This window comes from Solanum tuberosum, unplaced genomic scaffold, assembly GCF_000226075.1.
Source record: "Solanum tuberosum cultivar DM 1-3 516 R44 unplaced genomic scaffold, SolTub_3.0 scf00021, whole genome shotgun sequence".
Taxonomy (NCBI): domain Eukaryota; kingdom Viridiplantae; phylum Streptophyta; class Magnoliopsida; order Solanales; family Solanaceae; genus Solanum; species Solanum tuberosum.
The window spans coordinates 2,987,432-3,000,644 of record NW_006238947.1 but is presented as its reverse complement, the minus strand read 5'-3'; the positions used below and the strand labels follow the sequence as shown (position 1 = coordinate 3,000,644).

General features: G+C 33.0%; 1 protein-coding gene across 1 annotated transcript; it reads right to left on the bottom strand.

Moving 5' to 3' along the window:
* Window positions 1-808: 808 nt before the first annotated feature.
* On the bottom strand, window positions 809-7,470 carry LOC102601209 (F-box protein PP2-A15-like). The gene is made up of 3 exons (XM_006341126.2): window positions 6,992-7,470; window positions 5,740-5,858; window positions 809-1,698 (listed from the first exon to the last, which is right to left on the bottom strand). The coding sequence occupies exons 1-3, from the start codon at window positions 7,301-7,303 to the stop codon at window positions 1,230-1,232; spliced, it is 900 nt and encodes a 299-aa protein (XP_006341188.1). The 5' UTR covers window positions 7,304-7,470; the 3' UTR covers window positions 809-1,229.
* Between the last annotated feature and the right edge of the window lie 5,743 nt (window positions 7,471-13,213).

The window sequence follows — 13,213 nt, the reverse complement described above, 5'->3', positions numbered from 1 at the left end:
CCAAAAATATGACAGAGAGTATTTGTATACTATTTACGATAGTTCGAGGGCATATTTGTCTTTTTTCCCTTTTTTGAAATCTGAACCACATTTCAAAAGAGTTGCTACAAATTAATGAACAAAAAGGTCTAGAGGAACATGTTATGGTTGTTATTCTTTGAGTGCGCATGGTATAAACTTGTTTACATGCAATAGCTTATCAATTATATAAAACACACTACACAAATCTGGTATAACGAGCTCAACTTAAAATGTGTTAGTAGAGAGAATTGAGCTCAACTAATGCTACAACCAAACACTTCAGAAGGCCTCCCAAAAGGTAACGGAGGCGTGCAAAGGTTTCTCAGGCCGGATAGAGATTAATGCTCAAATGCAGGGAGTTTGACTACAAGACCCACCCATCAAACAGAACAAAAATCAACTATAGTTTTCTCAAACAGGGACAAAAGTCGACCTTAGTGATCCAACGGTGCCAGGCTCCACTTTCCAGCCACGCAAATAATCTCAGTACCTTCCTTCTTGAGAAAAACCACATTCTTCATTACAAGCTTTTACATATGCTTATAGAGCTACTCGATTAGCTACGGCAACTGACAAACAAATTTAATTCCAAATGTTATACATGTATCATACTTTTTGTTAATCTGTTCCAAGAAAATGTCATACTTTCATATTTAGAAACAATTAAATAATAGACTTTAAACTTCTCACTTACCCTTAGGATTTATAGCAAGCTCAAGTTTCAAAACTCTTCCTTTCTTTATTAAACTCTCTGCTCAATCAAACACCGGCACATATGTAGTTAAAATAACACAAGAACAGGGGTGCTTCAAATATAGTACTGACATAAATAATATCAGAACCTTTACATTATCAATGACCGATGAGCCAAGTATATTTTCTTCATCTTCTGCAGATGAGATTCTATGCAACAAAACTGGACCAAAGATGACATAGTAACATTTACATGGACACGGGGATATACCTACGGCAAAAAATGGCAATGACTATCCTCCACGAAATCAATGTTTTTAGGTAGTATATGCCCCATAACGGAACCCCAACCAAAACTTTCTAGGACAACAACAACATACCCAGTGAAATCCCACAAGTGGGGTCTGGGAAGAGTAGAGTGTACGCAGACGTTACCCCCGACCTTGTAGATGTAGAGAGGTTTCCAAAGGACCAAAACTTTCTGAGAGCAGTGGAAAAAAATAGAAACAGATGACTTACTGATACTTTGACACCCCTTTTCTTCTACCTGCTTTCAGATCACTTGGGGCAATCGATACAGAATCTACACAGAGTCCACCTTTTGAATGTGTGCAATCGATCTGTTTCATTGAAAATCTAACTTCAGTAGCAGGGTCGGACCTACTCACTATAAATTCACCCACCTTGTACTCTATCCAGTCGCCACGCTTTAGATTTGCATTTGCATCATCTTGATCGCTATCATCTAGGGAGTACTCACTCACTGCATGTTGCCCATCAGATGTAAACAGTTCATATCGAACTGGCCCTAAATCCCATCCATGAGTATGCTCAAAGTTGCAAACACGTCGACCAAGTCTCTTGTAAAATTTCCCAAGGCGAACCCTAAATGTTAGTGTGTATATATCTGGAGGAAATGGGAACTTCACTGACCCGCTTACTTCAAACCACCATACTTGCTGGCAATACGCCACGACATGGAACCTATGGCAGCAGAAATATTAGAAGTCAAAGTCTTAGACATCCTGAACAATATATTCTTGGCTACTTTATTTGAGAAAAAAGCAAATGCACGCTAGCAGTTTCCTAACAGCGCATTATATGTGGACATACAAGAGGTAGTCTAACAAAAGTGAACTAAAAGGAAAAAGGAGGAAAAGCACAGGTCTTTAAATAGTCAGTATTGTCCAATGACTAAGAAGAATAAAAGACAAACTGACCCTCTTTTACCTCCCAATAAGCTAAAGACGGTTAACCAACAGAACAAAGCTTGAAGCCCATGAGTTATCAGATATTCCAAAGAAAAGGTTTAATCTAACCCATTGTCCTTGTGCGGTAATTAGTTGCCTGATAGGATAGATAGCACCATAGCGATAAACACGGCGTGTAATTTTGCAATTTTTATTAACAGATATAGAATAGTGAAGCCTAAATCAATTAAATTTATTAGCAAGAAATCCCAAGGAAATATGTGTTCTTAATTCTGAAACAAATAATCTGGTCTTATACACTATATAGAGTAAGTTTACTGGCCAAGTGGCCGAGTCAGAGAGAAAGAACCACCCGTTCCAATACCATAACCATTATTATCATCATAAATAATCAAGTAGTAACTTTTGCATTAAGCAAGAGAGTAAATTTTGAACTTTTGACCAAAATCCTAATTAGAAATTGGCTACAATAAACTAGTAAGTCCTCTATATATCTTCTTTTTTTTTGAAATAGGTAACTTTGTATTCACACAAAAGAACTCATCAAAATCGATGAGGTGGGATTTACAAACCCCCAGGGGGTGCCATCATACTCAAGTCCAAAATCCCCAGGGGGTGCCATCATACTCAAATCCAAAAAGACAAAACTAACTTTACAATTGGCTTTTAAACTCCACAAGGCTATCTACTTCCCCCACTAAATTTTGCTTACACCAAAAATACAAAAGACTAAGGCATTTCATCTTGATCTCCTCTAGGCTGCTAACCTTTCCTTCAAAACATCTCCCATTCCTTTCCTTCCATAGTGTCCACCATATGCAAGCAGGGATATTTTTCCACCAATCTTCTTTTGATCCTCTCTTTCCGATTCCTTGCCAGTGTGTTAGGACCTCAAAAGTGGTTCTGGGCATTGTCCAGTTAACCCTGAGTATACAAACGAACATGTTCCACAGATCTGTAGCTATCTTGCAATGCAAAAACAAATGACCATTTACTTCAGCCTTCTGTCCGCACATGTAGCACTTTGAACAGATCTGTATACCTCTTCTTTGTAGCACTTCATGGGTGAGACAAGCTCTTCTAATTACCAACCAAGTGAAATATGCAACTTTTAAAGGAACCTTAATTTTCCAGATTAATTTCCAGGGCCAAACTGTTGTCAATGAATGATTAGTATTCCTCTCCCAATAGCATGATTTAACTGTAAAAACCCCTCTGCTATGCAGTCTCCAAACTGGTTTGTCAGGCTCTGTGACAGTGCCTGGAAACAAGTTTAAAGCATGCAGTAGGTCTGCTACTCTTCCAACCTCCCAATCATTTAGAGCCCTTCTGAACATTAGGTCCCAACCTTGAGGGGTCCAATATATATCTTCTTCCTCATGCACAAATAGGAATTTAGAACTTGTACTATCCAGCAAAGGCACACCGACCAAGACAAACTATCCACAAATTTATCCAAATCTTATTACCCCATATTATCAACTGAAAAGTTCATGTGCTATAGTACAGGATTCAAGGCCTCTTCAAAGAGTGAGGAAGAAAAGCATTGTTTTGTAGTCTTCTATTCTACTCTCAACAAGTGGTGGACACGATGCGGGAAGAGAGGATGAGATGGTTCGTGCATGTAAAGTGGAGGAGCATAGATGCCCCAGTAGAAGGTGTCGGAGGTTGGTAGTGGTAAGTATAAGGAGAGGCAGAGGCAGATAGGGGAAGAATTGGGGAGAGGTGATTAGACATGTCATGAGCTCACCGAGGACATGACCTAGAAAGGAAAGCATGGAGATCGAGGAGTAGGGAGTAGGTAGCCGAGCGATTTCTCCCTTTCCTGTGGGAGACCGTGATTCTAGCTTAGAGCACCTTGTCCGCTCCTTGTTCTACTTAAAGGTATCATTATTGTTATCCTACTATTATCTTATTCTTCAATTGTATTACTACTGTTGTTCCTTTTACTTGGGTTATCTTAACTATTTTTGATGTATGTACTTTTATTTTCTACATTATTTATTTATCTTCAATTGTATTACTAGATTTTACTCTTGTATTTGTCAAACTTGTTTTTGAAAACGCTTTTCTTGAGTCGAAGGTCTGTCGGAAATCACCTCTCTACCTCACAGAAAGTAGGGGTAAGGTCTACATACACCTCACCCTCCCCCAGACCCCACTTGTGGGATCACACTGGGTATGTTGTTGTATGTGCATATTCTATTTCCATTGAGAACAAATCTCAAGAATAGCTTCTATGTTTTCCATCTCCAGGATCTTGATTTCAAGAGTTTCGTTCACATTGTAGAGGGAAATAATGAAAAAGTGTGTGCTGAGGATTGCCTTGTCTTCCAAAGATAGTCTTTTTGAGATTGGAATTGCCTGCTGCTCCTCTTCTTAGTTGTTTCTCCATACCCATACTGTCTAAAAACTCTAGCTATTCTTAAGCGAACATAAGCTTCTCACCCTACATCAAACGTAAGTTTCTCACCCTACATGACTGAATGTATGAAGTTCAGGCATATGGCAAGCCAAACTTCAGTTGTTTTTTCTGAAGTTCAAACAAACATGTCTGAAGTTTGCTTGCACAAGCAACATGCCAAACTTCAGAAAAAATTTATAACTTTGGTGACGGATTTTCACAACTTCAGGCGTGTATATCTGAAGCTCATTCAGAAGAGAATAAGCTTACAAAACTTTGTAAACCTAGGCTATACCTTAAATAGAGGACTCAAAATCAGCTATATGTGCACTTGCCCCACCAACAGATCACAGATTGGTCTCAAGGCCAAGCTATCAAAGCTCTTCTTTCAAGCCTTAACACCCAAATTCCATTCCCGCTGCAACCCATTGTCGCCAGACTCCCATATTATCCGATATTCCATTATGGTGTTTTATTTCCAAATTTGAATGTTCTCAGTTAAAAGTTTCAAACTATTTATGATATTAAATGATTGTTGTAGGTTTGATTTTCTTTCATTAACTTTTTGTTCAGGAAGATATAAATTCGCAAAGAAAGATGACAAATGTCCAAGTCAATGTTAGGTTGATCAATCACAGAAGCCAAAATCCTCTAACAAATTACAAATAATCATAACCCCTATTAGTCAACTTCCTTTGCAGCACAAAAATTGTATATTAGAGTAAAAGGAAGACTTGGATTAGAAATTAGCCGGTATAACATACCTCAGTTAATATGCCTTCTGGGGTTCATAATTAGGAAGAACCCAAATTTCTAATCTGTTTCAAATAATGCTACATCATATCATTCCCTTAATTTAGGGAAATGAGTTATCAATTTGTGTTTGTTCAATTATGAAATCATGTTGATTTGTGTTGTTTTACCCAAAAAATTAACTATTTCAAATCTTGCCTAATTCGTTTTCATTTTACCATCCAAGATAGATAAGGGAACTGCAATATGGGTATCCGTACTATCCGTCACTCTACCTGTTTCTTACCCGTTATAAAGTACGGGCAGGTCGGACATTTTATCCATTTTTCTCTAATCCTTTTTCAACCTGCCCATATCTGATCCAACCCGCCCATTTGTGGGAACTAGAAATGATTACCCTCATTGTAAAGAAACTATAGTCAAAGTTACCAGTTCCAAGAAAAAAAAAACTAGAGGTTATTAATCTCAGGCACTGTTTTCACCATATACTGGCAATGAGATCAGAAAAGTTCGACCCAAAGTCGAAACAACCTGTCTGAGGTTCACAAGAGAAAAGAAGATAAACTGAAAGCTAATGCCAAATCGGTACTCTAATCAAGTGATCTTATTAATCAGTTAAGACATTTATTGCATATAGTTTAAACATACTAATCTAACCTTGACTCTTCAGTAGGAAACCAGTTCCAATGTCTTCTGTCTTCTCCACTAGTTATCAACATTGCTTTCGTGGAGATAGACATGCAAATCCTTCCACTAATTCTATCCAACCAAACTTCCTGCAATTTCTCCCCATCGAAAGAAAAGTATATATTAGCAAAACAAAGCATCACCTTATACTTTATCACCACAATTTTTAGCCAGAAAGCAAAAAAGATCCCCACAAACTTCTCATCCTTTCCCCACTAACCAGGTGCCCAGGAAGTCATCTTTTTTGTTTAGTCCGTGATTAAACAAAAAGGAAGTGGACTCTTTCCCAATGAAGTTCACATTATCACTATTTCGAAAGTGAAACAGTTTCCTCTTTGACTATGTTTTCTTCATAAACATTTTTTTGAGCCTATCTGAAACAACCTCTCTACCTCCCAAGGCAGGGGAATAAGGTTTGCGTACACTCTATCCTCCTCATACCACAAGTGGGATAACGCTGGGTATGTTGTTGTTTAACTATAAAAACTTCATAATTCATTATACTTCTTATGTAGTTTCTAAATATGTACTCCATCCGTTTCAATTTGTTTGACTGATAGTGACTTGGCACGAAGTTTAAGAATGTAAAAAGAACTTTTTGAATCTTATGTTCTTAAACTAAAATGCATTTTAATCTTGTTTTTCAACATGTCATGTGGAGAGTTGAAATTAAGGATTTGTTAAAAAAGGAAAGAGATGTTCTTTTTGGAACAGAATAAAAAGAAAAGTAAGACAAGCAAATTGAAAGAGGGAGGAGTAAATTTTAGTTTATAGAAAAGAATAGCACTGGATGTTTGAATTCAACAACTACGCATCGGTCGCAAACAAGAAGTTTGGATCAGCTAGATGAATCCCTACTTCATTTTAAGTTCATTTCATATCAAACAAGTTTGGATCAGCTAGATGAATCCCTACTTCATTTAAGCTCATCTCATATCAAATTCGATGTCTGAATTCACTCAGAAAATTGAATAAGTTGACTCTCATACACTTGAACACTATTCTTTTTGGAATGAAGAGACTTCTAGTTCTAACATAAGTAAATTTAGCACTTTGAAAACTCCCATCTCAACATGAAGCTCTATTTGATTCCGACTTAAATTCAACTCAAAATTCATGCATTTCTTCATCGAAACATAGAGAATATTATCCCAAATAGCAATTCTGATCCAGAAGCTCAAACAATGAAAATATCAGATAAACCCCAAGAATCAATACATACCTTATTGCCGTCATCAAATGGAACAGGACGAGATAAGAAAGCAAAGATGTCTTTTTTGGAAAGACCTTCGTATATTCTCTGAGGCAAAACGTCGAGCAGGTGGTGGTAATTAGACGGAAGCTTAGAATCCCAAACGGAGTCAGAAGATGCAGCTCCACGAAAGGCGTGATTAAGTCTAGCAAGATTACAGATTTCCGGTGGGGTAAGGTACATAAACACACATGCTACACAGTTTTCCGGTATATCGCCGAGACCTGGTCTACCGTTGGCCGTCGATTCGTTCTCCGTTAGGCTGGACAATGATGCGCCCATGCGAAAATTACCTTTTAAGTCCTTCCGATTTTCTGGTGTTGTTGTAGAAGAGAAGAAGGGTAATTTGGTCAATTCATAGATGTCGTCGCCGGCGCCGGTGACTGGAGAAATGGAGTGTTTGGGCAGATATTAATAGGGGGAAGTGAGAAAGAAATTTCTAAATATCCTTTTTCTTATTTTTTGATTTGACAATTTGTAAAGTTGCCTTTTGTAATGTAACAATTTTTATTTTTTTATTTTTTTAAAAAAACATATGTACTCTAATGTTTCATCAATTCAATTTGATTTTAAAGTTTATTAGTTTAATTTATTGATTATTAATTTTTACATATGTTAAATTGTTATAGAATTATTATTGATAAATCGTTATCGATTCAGTTATCGATTTAACAGTTAAGATTTCATTCAACTTTTTTTTTAATCGAAAAATCACGTAGAAACAAAGTGACAAATCAAGATGAATCATGCACATTGGTTGACAAATTGCATTTTGCTTAGAAGCAAACACTACATCTTGTATACTAAGAGTTTGAGACAGATAGAAGTAAGAGTTTAAACAAAATTCTAAGTTAAGATCTCTATATATATTCGAATGATTTATATAAATATAATCTATTAATTTACTATCGGGTTATCAGTTACTGTTAAGAGAAAATTTTAAATCCTTAAGAACTGATAATTTGATATAAAAAAAATCGTTACCAAAATTACTAAATTAAATAACTTTTCTTTTATTCGGATTATTAGTTTCTATTCAGTTTTGAACAACTCTAATCATGGATATTTAGCTAAGCTTATAAGCTCAAAAAGCTTTTTAGTTTATTTGTGTACTTGATAAACACTAGTAAAATATTTGTAAGTCAATTAGTTTATAAGTTACCCTAGGTGGGCCATCTGGGCTTGGGACTTCCATGTTGGAGGTCTAAGTTCAAAACCCCTTGCCAGCAAAAGTAAGGAATTTGCCTTCTGAATCGAGCTCGTCGCACCGAGCTTGTCTAGTGAAGGTTACCTCTCTTGTGTGGTTTGCGGGCTATAGCATAGCAACATGGGTTTTACCATGTACGCACCCAAAGGGTAGCGGCTATGAATTTCCCTTATCATCAAAAAAAAATTAATTAAAAGTTATAAGTGATTGGTTATTTGTAACTTATCGTTTTTCAGTTTATGAGCATTTTTCAAATTCTCAATATTTATATTATTTTTTCTAATTCTCAAAATATATTTTTCAAAATAAAATTCATGTTCCCTTCGTTTCAATTTGTTTGTCTTACTTTTATTTAGTCCGTTTAATAAAAATGTCTCTTTCTTTTTGGACGATTCTTTAATTCAAACTTTTCAAGTGTAATGTTTCAGAGCACAAAATTAAAAAATATTTTAATATATTTTACATATATTTAGCTTAAAATTACACGATTTAAAAATCTTCTTTTTACTATCTAAAATCTCGTTTCAAAATGAAGGGAGTATAGCTTCATTTTCACTCTATACATGTTTCCTCCTTTTCATTACAATGATACTTTTAAATTTAGGCATCTAGCAAAAAAAATTAAAGGTATTTTAATCATTCTAATAAAAGTTACTCTAGGTAATTATTTTTTAATAATTTTAATACTTCTATTCAAATAAATAACTATATATTTATATTTAAAAAATAAATTTCTAATCCAAACAAACTCTAGTTTTCTTTTTAGATTTTTATATTTAGCAGAGTAAGACCAAAAGCCAAATTGGTCATTGCTTACACTTTAAAGGAATTTATTATTATTTTATAGTTGGCTTGCTTTGACCATTGTGAGCATTATTACCTTGATTAAATTGTTTGAAGAATATCTTCAAAATTATGAGCCAGAATTTATATATGTTACATTACATATGGGTCATCGACGGGATGTTAGCGTTATTTAACAACTCTCTTTTAATATTTGATAGTAATAATGTAGCTTTATTTTTTAACTAAATTCACCAAACAAACGTTATATTCAGTTATGATTTCGATCTTGGTCATTCAATCCCTTAACAGAGCTTATTATAGGCAAGACAAGATAATATTGATGTTTCCAAAACTCCTTATTTATTAATGACTAAAGTATGATTATAATTCAATTCTATAATTAAAACTCAAATCTGAGACCTTTAATTAAAAACAAAGAAATAACTTTTGATGCTTGGGCATATCTACTTTGTATTACATGCATTTTAAGTTTTTAACGAGTTAGTGTGAAGTGATAAAACAAGAAAACTACACTAACTTTATTTGGTTAAGAAAATAAAAACATTTAGGTAGATATTAATATATATTCACAATATCTTACTGAAATGAATGACCAATTAATAATCGTACGATGTTACTCTCTCAGTCTCTAATTGCTTGTTCACTTTTAAATCAATACATATATTAAGAAAACAATAATAAGCATATTGAGTTTACAATCCTTATTAATTATGAAGTTGATGAATAAAAAATTTATGATTTCAAGAAGTTCTACCTTTTTCATAATTAATTAATTGAGAATATAATTAGTAAAAAAAATATTCTTTCTTGATTAGTCAAAATGAACAAGTAAAAAAAAATAGACAAATAATTAGAGACTCTTAATCACCCAATTTAGTCTTTATAGTACTACAAGTTATTTTCACAAAGATACGTAAAATTTTATAATGCATCGATAACTGACCCTTTTCATAAATATGTTTTCTTATCACTAGACATGACATATTGTTTATTTGATTTATTGGAATCAAATATTTTCAATGATTTCTGTTGGACTTTATTGAGAATTTTTAACTAGTACGATAATTTGTTGGCCGTGCAAATAAAATTTTACAATGAAAAGTAATAAAAGAAAAATAAAAAGATGAAGATAATTCAGAAATGCTTTTAGAGCTAAAAAGATTTGTCGTTTCTATGTTATCTCACCTTAATTATTCGATTATTTCGAAAATACAATTGAGGTAATCTCATTTACACTATATTAAAAATATATCGATGCCTTAAGCTAATATTTTGGGGGCCGCATGAAATTATGGGTTGCATTATCTTATTGTTCAATTTTTATTTATTTATTATTATTATTATTTAACTTCAGTTATTTTTACAATATTTACTTTGATCGGTGGTATTTTTATAAAATACTATTATAACTTTTGCTCTTCCATTTCTTTCAAAGCATGCTCTGAAAAAATTATCTTCTTGATTAAGTTGACGGTCTAACAAAAACTACCTCTCTAAATTAAACCACAAAACTAAAGGGCAAGATATGTACGTGCATCCAATTTTTTCAGATCTCACATCTAAAACTATACTAAATATATTGCTATTGTATATTTGTATTAAAAAGCCTCTAGTTAATATATCAGTGTGCAAATAAAATTCTACATTAAAGAATATTTTTTAAAAAGTTAAAAGTAATGTAAAGATACTCTTAACGCTATAAAAAAAGAAAATTTCTAAACAAATCATTCTATCTTGACAAAACAAAAGAAGTTAAACGAAGGATATTACACTATATTAAGAGTGTCGGTAATGCCTTTACTCTTTAGCAACATTTTGGGCTCCATACTAATGTCCAAATAGAGAAGAATATATTCCTCTTTCGTACAAATTAATCATTTTGGTTAATTGATTATAATTTCATGACATTGATTTTTATTTTTTAGTGATTGATCCGATATTTTTTAAGATTGAATTTTTTCACTTTTAACAATTTGATATAAATGTTTTGGTGGATAAGTTTTTACGAAGAAAAATATCTAAACTTAAACTTGTTATAATTAAGGTTATGGTATGGTAATTATTGAACTTGAAATTTTTGATACCATAATTTCAGTATTATGATATTTGATATGATGTGTAATATACATTTTAAAATATTTAGTATTTGATATTTATAAGAGCAAATATTGAAAATACCAATTAAAGTACCGAAATATATATATTCATATTATCATATATACAATTTATATTTTATCATTAATTATATACTAACATAATTAGTATAAAACTAATTAGGTAGCCATTGAAATTTTCTTTTTGTGTAATTGATTAATGAAGAGAATTGCTTGTACTTTTTATAAAATTTTCAGCATGTTAGATGTGTAAGTTGAAGTTGAACAAACTATGATTACTAATCGTATCGAAAAATATCAAAACACAGACTTAAAAGAGAAAATAGTCAAATGCCCCGTTAAGCTAAGATCGGATTCTCAACTACACACTTATTCTTCACGGGAGTCCTATCACCTCCCTATACTTTTTAAAATTGAAATTCTTACCCCCCTAAATGCCTACATGGCAAAGTGAGTGTATTGCACTCTCCTTGAGAGAGTGAAGATAAAAAATAAAAAAAAATTTGCTTTTAATATTTTTTCATAAATATATGCTTTTTTTTTTCTTATTTGTTTCTACTTCTAATTTGGCTTCTTCTCCATAGCAACTTAGTAGAGCATCAATGGCCGCCACCAAATTACACCACCTCTCACCATTTTGAAACCCCCCGTCATTATTATATTAATTAATATACCACAAATCGTAAATAATAATTCCATCCCTTTTCTCCACAATCAGAAACTACGGACTCAAAATCTTTAAAAGCAAACAAATTTAAACTTAATACAGTGACACTCAACTGATTTTCTTGAATTAAACATTCAATACAAGAACAATTTTTTATCCTATATTCAATACCCAAAAGACCCACGAAATTTTTTGTATGCACTTGCAATTTTTGGGATTTGAATTTTCTCCGGTTCGAACCTAGTTTCGATCGATGGCGGTTTAAAGATTTTTCTATAAGTTTCAAACAATCAATTCAATGGATAAATTTTATTTCAGCTTCAAATAATACTCCTCAACTGATTTAGCAACTTGTAATTTTCTTGCAAATCTGAAAAAATGTAGTTCATGTTCTTCATCTTCTTTATATGATTGCTACAAAAAATTGATGCAAAACCACCCTAAATCTTCTCCAAATTCCTTTAAATTTTAGATATAAGCTTATCTTAACATTTCGACTCTTTTGATTTATTACCCATTCCAAACGGAGCTCGTCTGTGGTAAGTCAAAATTAGAACTCAAGCTTATAAACTAACTTTAATGGTGGTTTAAAGTTGTGCTTCAAAGTTGCAACCTTTAGCTTTGATTATCAACCATACGAAATTCTTCAAACCATCAACGAACTCAGTTTCTCCTAATTTAAGAATATAGATTTACAAAATTCATACAAATGCTCGTCGATTTTTATGGAGTTCCGACATTCTTCAGATCCAAAAATCGCAGCTATATATAAACTCAATTAACCCAGTGTTTTTAGCTTCAAACAATTAGCAATCAACATTATAATAAAAAAGTTTCAATATATGAAGATCCAAGACACAAATCTACAAATTTCAACCTTTTGACCTTCAACAAAGTTTTTAGAACAATAAATTAAAAAGAGAAAAAATAAAAAAAAGTTTTAAATAAAATTTTCAGCTGTCAAACGCGTGCACATCACCTGTCAATATAAATGTGATTGTGACTTTTTAAGGGGTAAAAATTTCATTTTTAAAAAGTATAGGAGGGTGATAGGACTCCCGTGAAGAATAAGTGTGTAGTTGAGAATTCGATCATAGCTTAAGGGGGCATTTGATCATTTTCTCGACTTAAAATGATCAAACTTACTAATTTAATTTGACATAGTATATATGTTTTAAAATGTGAGCTGTCCAACTGATTTTTTTCACTATATATCATATCATGCTCACCCTAGTTATAATAATGATTATGTATCCGAAATTCGATCTTCAATATGATTTTTGATTGTAGATATTAGGGATAAGGGTCTGAAAAATGCCCCAACTTTGGTCGAATTTGCTATTGCGATACTAAACTTTCATGAGGACCTATTACCTCCCTAGACTAATTAATACCGC